At 34.7% G+C, this 16,367-nt stretch overlaps 1 protein-coding gene across 1 annotated transcript in view; it reads right to left on the bottom strand.

Moving 5' to 3' along the window:
• tmem132e (transmembrane protein 132E) overlaps positions 1-16,367 on the bottom strand; it is a 114,439-nt gene that overhangs the window by 47,349 nt on the left and 50,723 nt on the right. Inside the window, exons 4-5 of the mRNA XM_016253068.1 lie at positions 2,892-2,901; positions 1,130-1,273 (exon numbers count right to left, since the gene is read on the bottom strand). Of these exons, the coding sequence (XP_016108554.1) occupies positions 1,130-1,273; positions 2,892-2,901 (154 nt within the window). The remainder of the gene's footprint in view (positions 1-1,129; positions 1,274-2,891; positions 2,902-16,367) is intronic.

Here is a 16,367-nt window from a genome sequence, read left to right as displayed (position 1 = left end):
CTAAGCAGTGTTTTATTTTTCCTTTTTATTATTCAGTTCCTAAACTCATGTTAAAATTATTACACTAATGTTAAAATGACATGTTTATGTAATACTAGAGTAAAACACTACCGTTCACTTTCAGAAGTTGTTGTAGGGGTGCTTTCTTCTCACAAAAAGTGAAACATGTATGCTAGTTATATTAGAAAACAGAATCAGAATTAGCTTTATTCACCACTTAAGTGTGCGCAAACACAAGGAATTTGTTGTGGTTTTACAGGAGCTCTTGATACATACATACATACAAATAACCATATATATATGACACAAGATAGTTATAGAAGTTCACAGAACTGACTCAGTAACAGCTGAGTAAAACTGTTTCATCTGAGCATGTGGCACTTTAAGCATTATCGTATCGCATATCGAATAACGCATTATTTTATGAGATATCGCATAGCCCTATACTGCAGCATGTAAAATTGTTTTGAATTGTTTTGAAAATTTTCAATTAGGCGTTCTTAGTTAAAATTCTGGACCTGTAAATCATACTTTGTGTGGAAAGGAATACAAGTTGTCAGTTTTACTCCCTCTAGTGTTCATTTCAACTGGAAACTTCATCAATTCGTATGTATAGTTTAGTTTTTTGAGTTTTGCAGACATATAGATAGAGGCACGTATTTCCAGTGAGCCTGGGTAGCAACTTGCATGTAAGTTTCCAATGACTTTGAGGTGAGTAAATTACACCATTTCCATTTTCCATCTCTTTAAATCGAATTGTCCAGCTCTACTTGCAACTAATCCTCAAGATGTGTTATTTCAGTTAATAAAAAGAGCTTTGGTGCACTGCTTTCTAAGAGACTCTTCATTTAAGAGGCATTAAACACAAGTCAAGTGTGTAGACTCTGCTGCTGTTCAGTGGGAAATGCTGTTCTGCAGACCTCTGAACACTTCTAACGACTTCTGAAACTGAAAAGGCATCGATCCCTCGAGGGGATCACGAAAGCAGTGGCCACAGGAGCATATATAAACTCCGCTTAAATTAGGTTTTGATGGTCATTTTATGGTTTCTTAAGTTGACCGCGATTGATTATGAGAATAGTAGAGGAAGTCCTAGATCACTAAACCTCTCAACGTGGCCGTCACGTACCTTGACAATGTCCTCATTGAATGACTTGCACTGCACAAAGGATGACACATCAGTGACTGCTCCGTTCAGTTCTATGGAAACCACCTTGACAGGGATGGCCACAGTTCGGCCAGTAAGAACTGCCGTGTTGATAATCTCAGTGTCCTGGATATGGAAGAAAGAGAGAGGGGGAAATGAGAGAGAGCGCATGAGTCAGGTGGTTAGTAGAAGTTCACTGTTCCAAAGATCTGTATGTTCAGGAAAGCCCTGGAGTCAGCGTGAGACCGGTAATAAAGTGTAAAAACATTATCTACATTAATGTCAAAAGCCATGAGCTTCCCTCTCTCAAAAGAAATGTCAGAGCAATGTAAATTCTGGTTGACTGGTATGAGAACTCATTGAGACAACTGAAATTGAAAGCATTCACGTCCCAGGAACGTGTCCCTTCATTTTCCAAGGCAACTTCATCAAAATATGTGTCTTTTTGATAATTACACTGCATGATATTTGTAAAATAATACAATAGTGTAGAATAAATGTTAGAAATGCAGTCGCCCACTGTGAACAAAATAGTTTGAAAAGGTTTGAATGATGACCATTCATCACATAAAAACAAAATATACCCACAAACTACCTTAAATTGGCACAAAGAGACGCCATAGCTTGGTACATGAATCAACAATGGTTACAAACAACAATGATCATTTGAGAATGATTATTATATGAATCACAAAACAACTCAAGTTACTACTTGTGACACCATCATCAACAACAATGCAGATAAAACTGGCAAATAGTCAAACAATGCAACCATAATCATTATTCATGCCCCAGTGCATGCTAGGAAGAGTACAAACTGGGTTGATCCACAAAACCAGTGCAAGCTGATTTGAACTCAAATGCTGTGCTTAGTCAGTTTGAGTAAAAAAAACAACTTAAATCTTATAAGTAAAATTCTACATTGAGATGCATTTCATGTTTTTTTCAGGGTCCTGTAAAGTGTAAAAAATAAATCAATAAATCAATAAGGAAGTTAGTTGTTGGTTATTTTATTTATTTTTTATATTATTAGCCTTAGCAGATCATTTGCTTTAAACTGAAATAGAAGTTTGGTTATATTCTGATTACAAGGTACAATCTTATTGCAGTAACCTGATTAAGCTAATATTCCAGTTTTCTGACATATGTTTGTATTAATTTGTACAGAATTATGTGTCATAAAACATTTTTGTGCAATGAGACATATTCGTTTTATAAAAATATTAAAAGAAGTGAACATAAATCAGTATACAGACAGGTGAAAGCATCATAACAGTGTTATGATCTACATCTTTTTGAATTCATTGCCCTTTTGTGTGCTGTTGTCAAGCATATTCATGAGAATTAATGACCTGAATTACTGAAAATTAATTAAAATAAATGGCAAGAGCATTTCCAGTATTTTCACAAGAGGAAAGTAATATTATGATACAGGAATATTTCAACAGCTGTAAAGATTTTAAATATCTTTTCTGGAATAAATGCTTATCCAGAACAGGGATCTTAATCAGAAAATGGTCAGTCGGAAAGTAAAAGAAGAATACATTCTGTAAAATGAATGAAGCTTGAAAACAAACAAACAAACAAAGGATGTACATTTTCAAAATAGTCGTTTGTGACAAACTTAAATGGGACTGAGGTTCTCATTTACTTTGTATAAAACCTCTCGGGCTATGACAGTTATAGTACTCCACGATAATGGATTAACTTTTAAAATACTCTGTCCTGAGCTTACCAATTTTACCAAAGTTTTTCTGTTAGATGACACATGAAAATAAATCTATGCTTTCAATTATATCTCGAAAGCTGAAGCCAGTTAAAAAGAACATTGGCTTCACAATTGCACTCCAAGAAAAATCAATTCATTATTTTGGAAAGAATTGCTGCAGGGATGTTGCACAACTAACTGTAAATTATTTCCCTTGTGGCCCACAGGAATAAAGCAAAGATTATGCAGCTCTCTCTCCACTCTCTCTTCCTCATGCTTCAATCAAAACAGCATATTTAAGGAGAAACTTTCCACCATGCTCCTTTACTTTTAAACAGGCATTTAAAACAGTAGAAATAAAAGCGGGCATGTATGAATGAGAAAGCCAAAGTCTTGTTTGAACTGGTCTTCAATCAACATCACTTGAATGTTTTTATTTCTGGAGTGCCCTTTCCGGCTGTCAGGGTTGAAAATAATGTATTCCACATAAATGACTTGACTCTTCATTTGGAAAAACATATTTTCTTTTGTTTTTGCTTTGCTAGGGTAAACTGCTTTAACAGGTGCATCATTTTTGGGGGAATATCTCACAGCAGAATGGGCAAATCTGTTTCAGTTCATGAGGTTGAGAGACTCTGTAGTACTTAAAGCAACTGGTGGCCACACAAGATACTCACTGTGACTTTTGATATTGAGTTATGATATTAGTAACTGATTACATGTAATCTGGATTACGTAACCAGATTCCAAAAATGTTTATTATATTATATTATATTTTAAAATGCTCATTATCAGATTAGTTACTTTATTACAGATTACATGATTACATATTATTCAGACAATGAGAGTACATTCTTCATAATTTATTGATTCACCCCAACTCTTCATCTTCTTTTTTCTTTTCTTTTAAATGTTCCTATCTAAAAGAACCTACAACTTTTTACACAAGGCATCCACTAGTCAGGTGGCTACGATTACACAGAAAATGGACACAATTTGATTGATCATATACTGTATAGTATATATAGTACTTACAGTTTTATATACAATTATAGTACTTCTATAGTGCTGGTTATCTGTAATATGCACTGCATATTGTGGCGGGAGGAGCAAACGACAGACACAGTGGGTGTGGTGTCGGGCCTCTGAGAGGCTTTTATTTAACAGAAAATAAACATAAAATGTCCAAAAATGGGGAAGTGTCCAAAGGGGAAGGGGTGTCCAAAATAAATGGGGGATCTGGTGTCCACGTTATGCTGGGGAATTGTGAAGGAAGGGCAGTGTTCAGAAAGGTGGGGTCCAGATAAGGGGCGGAGTCCGGCGGCCACATGTGCTCCTGGTCCGGGGCTTCAGGGGCGGCGGCTTCTTCACAGCGGCTTAACTTCCCTGGCTCCCGGCCAAGGCCAGACCAATCCTTTATGGGGCTAAGCAGAATTTTTTTGGGGGGCCCCTTGGTGCCACCAATACGACTGATTGAATCTATGAATCTAACACACCCATTATCAATTTTATTTGTTGTATCTGTGTTGCTTACAACATACCAATGTCTGTCTGGCATGTTTTACCCTTCTACTATTTTTAATTGTAACAGTAGCAAACCCACAAGAGTGGTCAGGTGTTCATTTGCACTTTAACAGTCAAAGTCTTACAGTAGTAAGTGGCATACTTAATGTGTTATCAGTACCAAGTTTATATACAGTATCTACCCAAGAATGTTATTTTACACAGAAGACAAAAAACTTTAACCTAAAACTAGCTAAGTAAAATGTTATATTATAACATATTAAGATGTCAAGGCTATTTACGGATGTTTAATCAAACATTAACTTCCCTACTAAGATACATAGGCTATGCTAATTAACTAGCCAGCCAGGCACGATTGCCCCCTCATCTTTTTTCTGAGATCTTTTTTTTGTCCTTCCTCCAACCCCAAAACGCAATCGATTTTAACCCTTTGACTCGCCGCACTTTGGCTGGTGCTGTGCCAGAGAAAGAAGCACTCAGTGCTTTACATATATCACAACTGTTCAGAGTTTTCAACCACATAAAGTTTATTTTTGGTTTCAGACATTTCAATTAAGTATTAGCAAAAAAGACATTTATAATTTGTTAAAAACACACTGATTTCTATGGAAAGTGGCAATAATAATTCTTTCAATTAAAATTTGACAACGTGTTTTATTCCTATCAAACACTGTGTAGTAGGTAACTATAAAGTTTACTGTTTTTCTCACAGTTCACCGGCCACTTAATTTAATGTATTTCGGAAGAAATGGGTGAATTTAAGTTATGATAATCTGACAGATCCACACAGCAGCGTCCAGCGTACATTATAGATCAACTAACATGGTATTATTAAGGTTGTTTAAACGACAAATTAAAACAAATTAATTTACACATATTTGACAATCAGAATAGGCTATATCTTTTAGCAAGTTTATGATATAGTTAACAAGTTTGTGGATATTTTGAACAAAAAAGGAAAAACTAAATACACGTGATCTGTCATACAGTGCTATTGTGTCTGGATGATGCATTGCTATGGAATTAATAAAATGATGCATATATATAGAACATTTATGTATAATTACCATTGTCCATTGACATAATATATCACAAATAACCTAATAATAATAAAAATTAAAATTAAAAAATTAAATAAATCAAGCTGTCATTTCATGAACTCTTGGGGGCCCTCTGGTGGCCACGGGGCCCCTAAGCAGCCGCTTATTTCGTTTATGCCTTGGGCCGACTCTGCCCTCAGCACTTGAGGTGATTAACAGCCCAGCATCCTAGCCCGTTTTCATTTCATTAAAAACTTCTGTCATTGCCAACAAAGGGTATATAACAAAGTATTGAGATGAAATTGTTATTGACCAAATACTTATTTTCCACCATAATTTGCAAATAAATTCTTTAAAAATCCTACAATGTGATTTTCTGGATTTTTTTTTCTCATTTTGTCTCTTATAGTTGAGGTATACCTATGATGAAAATTACAGGCCTCTCTCATCTTTTTAAGTGGGAGAACTTGCACAATTGGTGGCTGACTAAATACTTTTTTCCCCACTGTATATATATATATATATATATTGCATGAGAGAAGTCACCAGACGAAAAGGGTCGTAAATGTTGGACTTGCAAATAGCATTTGAATTAGGTTGTCTTTAATATCTCCCCACTGAGCAAATGAGTTATTAGCTCAGAATTACTCTGATAGCCTTAGCTGAAACTGCATAATCGTAATTTTCATTGAAAGTGCATTACTGACCTGCCTGCCTTGTTTAAATGGAAGTCTTGGGTCCTTGCACTAAGAAATAAAATTCATTACAGGCCTCTGCAGAGGATTTTCATCCTTCAGCTAACCGACTCAATTCTTTGCCTGACATCTCATTTTTATGCAAGGTAAACTTTAAAGGTCAACAACATCCACCCATTGAATTGATTTAATTAATACGATTCATGTTTGGAAAAAGCCTATTGTGCTGGTGTTTCCTACCGCTGTAATTTCCTCTACTCCAAGCAAAAACCTAAACAGATGGTCATGGACACACAGGGACTCTCAGCAAAGGAAGCTGATTCAAATCCAGGTTTATTTTCAGCAAATAATAACTGAGCACAGAAAAACTACAATAATAACATCAATATTTAACTCTGAGTTTATTGAGCATGGCGGTACCATGGTGACGTATCAGATGATAATACCTTTGTACTTTCATTCAAAAAATGACATGGTATTATTATAATACATATTCCCCCAATACCATGGTATTCTTTTAATTCTTTTTTTTTTTTACTAAACACTGCTACTTTGATAAATGTACATGGTTCCAAGGGTAATACCATGGTAATAACATGTTTTTGATACTTTTTTAGCATCATAATATTATAGCACAACGCTCTAACACAAGAGATGGGCCAATGCTGCCCTTCTTTCAGAATAATTTTAAAGTGACAGCAGTGTGCGAGAGTGTGGTTGGGAATGCAAATGGGACTGTCATTCTCATGGAGGGCAGTATTTACAGTGACAGACAGCGAGAGTCGAACGGTCTCACGTGATGGGTGAAATTGCCAGCTCAGATTGATATGGACAGCTTCAGCTGTAAATAACAGCAAGGGAGCTTTTGCAAGTCATTAAACACTTCACACACAGTCGGAGCAGGGTAAACCTGAGCCATACGGAAAAGATACCAAAGATACAGGCTATCTGATACAAGACACTGCTGAGGTGACAGACTGCCCTTATCATGAGATTTTTCGAAGCAATTTACAGTTGTGCGCACTGTACTACGAACAACCAGCTTGGTATATAGCAGCAAATGCTTTATGGATTCAAACAAGGATGTATGTTGCTGTTGTCAATTGGCTTGCTATAAAATATGGGCCTTTTACTGTCAACATGAAATGGCATTTGAAATCTATTTGACTTCTGTAAAGTGACATAAAACAGGATATTCTGACTGATTTTTTAAACTGCAGTATAAGGTAAGACTAAATTCATTTAAAGGGGTTATATGATGTGATTTCAAGTTTTCCTTTCTCTTTGGAGTGTTACAAGCTGATTGTGAATAGATAAGATCCCTGAAGTTGCAAATACTAAAGTCTCAAAATCAAAGAGATATTCTTTATCAAAGTTAAGACTCTGCCACGCCCCCCCTAAAACGGCTCATTCTAACACGCCCCCACATATCTACCTCACTATGTGGAAATATTAGCATAATGCTGCCCAAATGTGCACGCAGAGAAAGAAGGCGTGGTTTCAGTAACCACAGTTAGTGTTGAAGCAGCCATGTCAGGGAGACGCTGTGTGTTTCAGTGCGAAAGCAAAAGCACTTTATTTGGCCTTCCGAAAGTAGATGCATGTAGGAATCTTTACGATTACTTACAACAGAACAGCAGCGCATTTTATGGACGACTGTTTCGTGAACCTAGGAGAGGAGGTAGTTCTATGTGTTTTTTGAACATTAAAGCATGTCAACATATTCTGTTACACCAAAATACACAAAATAATGATCTTTAAAAAAGCATCATATGACCCCTTTAATCAGAAATAAAACAGGTTGTAGAAAGGGGCTGTTTGAGATGAGACAAACTACAGGAGCGAGGTGAGCCACCTGGTTTTCAATTCTCTGTGTGTATGTGCTGTACATGTGGAAGAATTGACAATAAAGCAGACTTGACTTGACCTGACTTGACTTTAAAGTGCATTTAAATTTAAAAAGTCATTTATATCATATATTGTATTTACATGACATTCTAATGTCATGTAATTTATTCACCACTACTATAAAGTTAATTTAAAAGGTTACTTTATGAAGAAAAAAAAAATAATATATATATATATATATATATATATATACAGTGTTGGGAGTAACACATTACAAAAGTAACGACATTACAGTAATATACTTTTTCCTGTAACACAGTAATATAACACATTACTAATCAAATTTGGGTAATATTTTACTCATTACAATCTCGGTAACAACATATTTAAAAAAAAATTAAGTGGTGAATTTACCAACACAGCACCAGAGAAAAAAAATCCCGGGTAAAATAGTTTGTCTATTTCCTGCTGCTGGAATTCTGAGATGACTGCAGAGACGGATTCTACATCTGTGACATGGACACACTCCAGTTATTTTCAGTTCAGCAGAGAAAATGATAGTCAAGTGCAATCTATGTGTGACACCGAACTCTCAACATCGATAAATAGCACAAGTAACTGAAGAAACACCAGGACTGGTGCCACAAACACTAACCACGAGAGCTGCAGGGTCAGAGGAGAGAAAGAATGCGGCGGATGAGAGCGGACAAGCAATAGAAATAAAGTTTAACTAAAAATAACAAAAGCTGTTTTTATTAAATTATAGTCTATATATGAAAGGAATGAATACGCAAAATATATTTGACTTAAATAATTAACAGATTAACAAATATATACACTATTAAATTTATTAAACAGTGTATATGCTGCTGAGTTTGGTTAATTTTTGTGTGGCGCGGTGCTCTACAAACAAGTTCACGAAAAAGAAACCGAGATGACAGAAAGCGCATCCTAAAATAAAAGTCAACACATTGCAGTTTCGAATTATCTGTATGATCAAAAATTAAGGAGAATTTTCCGCTGTTCGATCTCGAAGGCGCCTCACGCACACACAATACAGCATTGCAAATTTTGCAGCCTGTTCATTATCAGAAAAATATACAGTCAATCAAGCATATACACTTGTTAATTAAAATACAATCCGCGTTAAGTACAAAGCCTGGTTTACATAATAAATAATCGTTTAGCAATCAAATACATTGCGAATATGGAAACATTTGGATTTGTGCCGAATGAGAGAGGTAGGCTGCGTTTGCTTTCAGTTTCGCGTTAAATTAATTAGTTTTGACTTGTTTAGCCACTTATATTTTTCATTCGTTTTGTTCTTCTGAATACCGCTAAATGTAAAGAATTTGTTGTGGAGTGGGGAGAACTAAAATAGCCTATAGGCTAGCTGTTGTGTTTATTGTTTGTACATTAGGGCTTATAACATTCAGCTTTATTTACCGCTATCATTTCTAAATGTAATTGCGGTTTGTGCTTGAAAGTGAAAGTAACTAAAAAGTAACTCAAATGTAGTGTAATACATTACAATTCAGAGACAGTAATATTGTAATGTAACTAATTACTTTGAAAAGACAGTAATATACAATGTATTACATTTTGGAAGTAACTTGCCCAACACTGTATGTATGTATATATACAGTGGGTACGGAAAGTATTCAGACCCCCTTAAATTTTTCACTCTTTGTTATATTGCAGCCATTTGCTAAAATCATTTAAGTTAATTTTTTTCCTCATTAATGTACACACAGCACCCCATATTGACAGAAAAACACAGAATTGTTGACATTTTTGCAGATTTATTAAAAAAGAAAAACTGAAATATCACATGGTCCTAAGTATTCAGACCCTTTGCTGTGACACTCATATATTTAACTCAGGTGCTGTCCATTTCTTCTGATCATCCTTGAGATGGTTCTACACCTTCATTTGAGTCCAGCTGTGTTTGATTATACTGATTGGACTTGATTAGGAAAGCCACACACCTGTCTATATAAGACCTTACAGCAAATTAGCAAATGAGAGCAAATGAGAATCATGAGGTCAAAGGAACTGCCTGACATTTTAGCAAATGGGTGCAATATAACAAAGAGTGAAACATTTAAGGGGATCTGAATACTGTCCGTACCCACTGTATATACAATTTTTATAAAATTTTTAATGCAATGAAAAATGCATTTTTGTTGTGATGAATAAATTACCATGAAAGCCTGATGTATAAAGAGATACAGTATGTGATAAAAAGAGACATAAAGAAATATAAAAACACAAGATTTGTATATACTGCATACACACATATAGTATTACTGTTGGGTCAAAACGTTCAACATACAGTCTAATAAAAAAAAATAAACAGATTTTTCTGACTAATTTGTCAGACTTTACAGGATTAAGGGGAAAAAAAGTGTCAATATTACTTTAAAAGGGTAGAGTTAACATTAAAATCTTAATCTATCCCTCAGGTTTAGAGCCTGAGAAAACATTAGGTCATCATGACCTCACGTCCAGAATCTTCCCTCTTTCATATACCAGGACTATTCCCTTGTCCGAAAGTGTGTATGTGTATGTGTGTGCTCATGATACTATCCCCGATTGGAAGGCCGTGTCATATTTTATTTATGATGTACTATCGAACCAGGAGCAGAAGTGAAGCCCATGTAGGCAACACATCCTCTGTCCCCTGCGTGCTTATCCAGGACCGCCTTCACATGTCAAAACTGAAAGAGAGCATGAGGAGCTGATCCTGAATGCGTGTTAAAGGCCTCTCTCTCTGGCCAGGTTTAAAAAAGATCAGTTCATGTTAATAGAGGTTGAGAGACTGGCTTTGTGAGCTAAGAGGGATAACTGTGGCCAGACTGAGCCTGTTGGAAAAAATGGCTGAAGTTATACATAAATCATAGTGTTTCATACAGTATCTAGGGGACAAATGTCTGAGACCACCATTAAAAATGCTTCTACTGAAAAAAAAAAAGTTCAATCAGTATACGTATATACAGTATGTGTGTGTGTATATATACTATATATATATATATATATATATATATATATATATATATATATATATATATATATATATATATATACTGTATATACACACACACACACACACACTGTGTATATATGTTTATTTAATATTTAGAAACACTACTTACACTATCAGAAGGGGTAAGGGGCGCCTTTCAATTTTATATTTTTACATTAACAATGTAATCAATATTCTATTTATTAAAGCCAAGTATGAATCTCATCAAGCATTTAAGCATTTTACATTTATTTCAAAATAATAACTCAAGGCAGTAAAAAAGTGGACATATCTAAGTGTGTGAGTTGTTTACTTCCTTTTTTAAATTAGTCTTCCTATTAACGCCATTATATTGTTCATTCAGACTGATTGCGTACACAGAACTCGCATGAAAAAAAGAGGTGGGATTTATCGCATTAACCAATCACAGCTGAACATAACCAGTTGTACCCAATCATACTGCGATGAAGGCATTGCCTCCTCTCATGCGACTTTCCCCCATTTATTCTCAATTACCCCCCACCAAACTCACCTCACGCTTTAGGGGTTCTGTTAAAACTCAGTGGGGGTGAGAGAGATGCGGACTCCCGCTGTAACTTTTCCATGCTGGTGTCACTGTTGGACAATGCTTCTTTAGAAAACCGAGTGATTTATACACTTTTTAAAGTTATATTTTTTAATATTGGCATTGGTTTATTTTTGTGCTAAAAATTTTTTTTCTCATCCAATATTTTAAAGGGGGTACTGCCTCCCTTGCCACCTCGGAGGAAACGCCCCTGACACACACACACACACACATGTATATGTGGATGTGTGTATATACAGTATATACACACACAGACATATACACATACATAAACACACACAAATTTTCTAATAATACCAAGTACAGACTCAGTTTGTTATAAAATATTAATAATATAATATAATACTGAAAACACTATGAAGAAGCATTCTAAAACGTAATGATCAGTACTATCCAGCATGATTTGAGAATGTTCCCACCTTTTGAAAAAAAAAAAGCCTTAATACGGTCAACTACAATAAGTTTCTTAAATCTGATAGTAACCTACAAATTGTACAGATTCATATACAGTTCTTCATTTTTATTCTTTGTTTCCAATTTCAAAATCTTTCAAAATTCAGTTTATTTCCAAGTTGAAATGTATATAATATAATATAATATAATATAATATAATATAATATAATATAAATGTATATAATATAATATAATATAATATAATATAATATAATATAATATAATAAATATTTTTTATTACGTCTCATATTTTCTGCGTGGTCTTTGGATTCTATACATACAGCATATACACCCTCTCTCTCACACTCTGCTTTGTATCCAGGGATTTATATGTGTGATTATTCAGAAATTCAAAGAAATCCATATGTGCTGCTCATTATGTATGTATATGCATGGTGTTGTATCTGCATATGTGCGTCTGCTCTGTATGTGGGATGCTCATTAGATGCTCTGAACGTGAACATGTCTGTGGGTGTATGAAGTGGGATTTGCTCGCCTAAATCAGTGCAGGATTCATTTCATGCACTTGGCATTCAACATTTGGGATCTGCCATTGTTGTGTCTATAAACACCTCTTATATGAGACTTACTGATTGCTTCCTGCTTACAAATCCCCCGATGAGGGCGAACAAATGTCTCAAGCATTTAGAAAATGTATAAAGGTGTGTCCTGCATAAATCCCACATAAACACATGGCATATCGTGTATATCACATATTTTGCAGCTATTGAACACTTATATCCACCATGTGTCTAACACTTGAGCTCCGTTCCAAAACCTCTGGCAGTGTCCTAACTGATATAGACCCTCGTAATGACTGATTTGCAATGGTCTACATAACCAAAAGCTCACAATTGATTTCAATAAACCAAGGAACGACACAATCTGTTTTAATAAAACATAAAGCTAACTTTATCAACTCTTTTCAGTGTTTAATGAATTATAAATATAATGAAAATATTTTTTCTCACAGTCTTCGATTTATTTTGGTAGTTTGTCGCAGTACATTCTGGGATTGCCTTCTTTGTAAAGAATAAATGTGGTGCCACCTTAGAATTTAGCTCGAAATAAGGTATCTTAGCAAGCAGAAATACTGGAGCCCACCTATGATGCCTTAAAATGCTGCCTATGGAAGCAGCTCACTAGGTTTTGGAACTGAGCTTATGTCTGTTCTTTGATTCTTTGTGTGTGTGTTTGCATGAAGGGAGGTTGTGAAAAATTGAAGCCTTGGCTCTTGCTCTGCCGCAGTTTTCAGCATTTCCCTCATGACTGTCTTGTTTTGCATTCACTTCTTTTTATTTGAACCACTATATTCTGCCATGCGCAGGGCATTTGAAACTCACCGATAGGTTTCAGGGAGGGATGGAGGATACTGACAGGTCAAAGCAGCCTCTCTACATGACGCAAAGTGACTTTTCTGCTGCGCCTGGTCCCCGTTTACTGATTTATACTAGAGTTTAAACATACACACACATTATGGGGGAGGGCAAGTTGCCCTAATCAACCAAATATTAATTCTGATAGATGAATAATGGAGTTTCGTGCTTATGGAGTGAGTGGGTATGAGGAAGCCTTTCTATAGCCCCTTCCAGAGACCTATTACCTTAAAAATACCCTACAGTGAAAAGTGTGAGTTAGTGTTTTTCCTGACTTATCTTAAAGGATAATGTGAAAACTCTAGTGAAAAAGTAGTATATTTTAGCATACTTTTAAAAAGAGTACATATTATGGAATATACAATATACATCAAAAGAATATACTTAAGCGAAATGTAATTTATTCTGACACGTATTTGTATGTTAATTGAAATTTATTATAGTTTAAATTCACTTTAATTAAATACAATTAGATGAACATAAGAGAACACAAGACCCACTTAAATAGAACTTAAGTACATTTGTATATGTAATTTCATAATTACTTCTATTGGCTTTAAAAGCATAGTTAAAATCTACTGCTGAATGTACTGACAAGAAGATATGGTAAAATTAAATATACTTTAATTTCTGTTGAAACAGGTATGTCATGTATTTACATATTTTTTAATTGCACATTCAAAACATTTAATATAATTTAATAATAGATTTTAATATATATTTAATATATTAACTTTAAATGTAATATAAATGATCAAATGTATCTTAATCAACACATCAAAATAAGGGTAGTTCTAAAGCATGGCAAATTATTATTAAAACCATTTAAAATGTACTTTAAAGTAAAACTTTCATTTTAATTATTACAATGTCAGTTTTTTTAAAGTGTGCTTAATTGTGTTAAGAAACAGTCATGAAAGTGTACTCTTTTAAGCACACTTAAGTGGCTTTTTATTTAATTAATATTATATTATCTGCAACTATATGTATATATATTTTAAAATACACCTGTAAGATTTGAAGTACTACAAATGCCCATTTTATACAATTAAGTACACTATAAGGGCAGCAGCTCAGAAACTACTGCATATGAAAATGATGGCCATTATATATATCTATTATATATATATATATAAACTAGATATTGAATGTGTCTCTTGAAATAGAAGTGCTGTAGACTTTCTATGCAGTGCTAATCTCTGATGAAAGTCCATATGTAGTATCTATTGCTTAAAGGTAATATACATATTGTAAGTGGCTGGCAACTCAGCAGAACGAAGGGGTTTTCATATTAGTAACTGATTGAACTGGGCTTAGATGGGATCTGTTGACCTTTATTTTGGAGATGAAAGTACTGCACTCTCATTGGCGAAAATGTTCATCAAATAAGCCCAAACTATTAATAAACAAACACACATACAAGGGTTATGTGTGTGGTATTTTGTGATTGACAGACATTCCAATTCTGTGTGGCCACAGATGTCATGTGGGTCTGGTGATAAAGAATAAACCTATCAAAGAATCAAAACCTATCAAAGTCGGCCTACCCTGAGCTCTAGCTATGGTATATGCTTCTGTAGAACCCAAACTTCAATGTGATTTCCATATCATTTAAAAAAAAAAATCCAAGACCGTTTGCAGAATTTCTGTTGAATCCAGAAGTTGCTGTTACCATAAAAATGTGATTGCAGCAAGCAGAATTGGAAACAAATGATGCAACCTCTTTTCTCAGAAATAACTTCACTTTTAACCATCAAGACCCAAAGCAATTTTAAGTAAAGTTCCCCTAAGATGTACACTAACATTCAAATAAATAAAAAATAGCAAGGATGCATTAATTTAATCAAAAATGTCAGTAAAATAATTTGTTAAAAAAGATTTAGAATTACCAAAGATTTCAAATAAATGCTGTTTTTAACTTTCCATTCATCAAATAATTCTGATAAAAGATGATATCTCCGTTTGCATTGAACTTTCAGCTTCGTAATGTTGCAGATATTGTTTATGTTCAAACAGCAACATTAAACACAAACTAACATTAAAAAAGTGAAATCGCAATGAACTGTCCCTTTAAAGTTCCTCAGTGGTCGTGTAAAACCTTGTCTAAAATAGCTCTGTTCACAGCGACCCAATATGACGTCATATTAAAATGATATACATATATTATTTAAGTGAGGATTAAGTGTCTACATTTCTGAGGCCACTGCAATGCATTTTTACATCTTGTTTGCATTCTGTGCTAGAAACCAAGTGCTGGTTGTTTAGCAGTCCAGCACACACTACACTACGCTAGTACACTACAGTGGCCAGCTATATGGTTTGCAAAGCCCCTATGTGAGGAGATACTGTTTTGTCACTAATCGTTGCTTGGATAATTTGCAATTGATGTGGCCAATTAAAACTACAAGGCCTTTAAGTGTGACTTTCCTACTAAAAGTTTAATTACTTCTCCTTTTGTTTGGACGGAAATATTTTAAGGCGAATGGGAATCAATTCGTATCAAACGTGTTTGCTTTCTTGATGTCCATTCATTGAACACTACATTAACAAAGTTAATATTGCCTTAATTATTTAGCCATTGCTGAGAATTGATTGTCCAGCACAACAGGAGAGGAGGCTAGAGAAGAGTTTAGCTAACAATCAGTCATTAAAGCACTGCCAGAACAGGAGCCAGCTTTCAAAACGCCCTGCATTTAGATTAATTTTAGGCTTGCTTAACTCTAGAGTGCAGAAACATAAGGAGAAAAGAATTTGCGTGACTGTGCCAGCAATTGAATCTCTAATTGAAAATTCACTAATGGAATGATGAGGCTTGTCTTATATTGACAAATAATGCTGGGGTAATTCTGACTTTGCTATGACAATCTGGTGCTTCTGAATCAGTTTAAGTTAAAGTATTTGCTATTAATAGTTCAAATGTGGAGTTTTGCGCATCGTGTGTGTGTGTGTGTGCGTGTGTGTGTGT

The sequence above is a fragment of the Sinocyclocheilus grahami genome, unplaced genomic scaffold, assembly GCF_001515645.1.
Source record: "Sinocyclocheilus grahami isolate Dianchi unplaced genomic scaffold, SAMN03320097.WGS_v1.1 scaffold1153.1, whole genome shotgun sequence".
NCBI classification, from domain to species: domain Eukaryota; kingdom Metazoa; phylum Chordata; class Actinopteri; order Cypriniformes; family Cyprinidae; genus Sinocyclocheilus; species Sinocyclocheilus grahami.
Note: the sequence above shows the minus strand (reverse complement) of the source record. Positions and strands in the feature narration are given on the sequence as shown.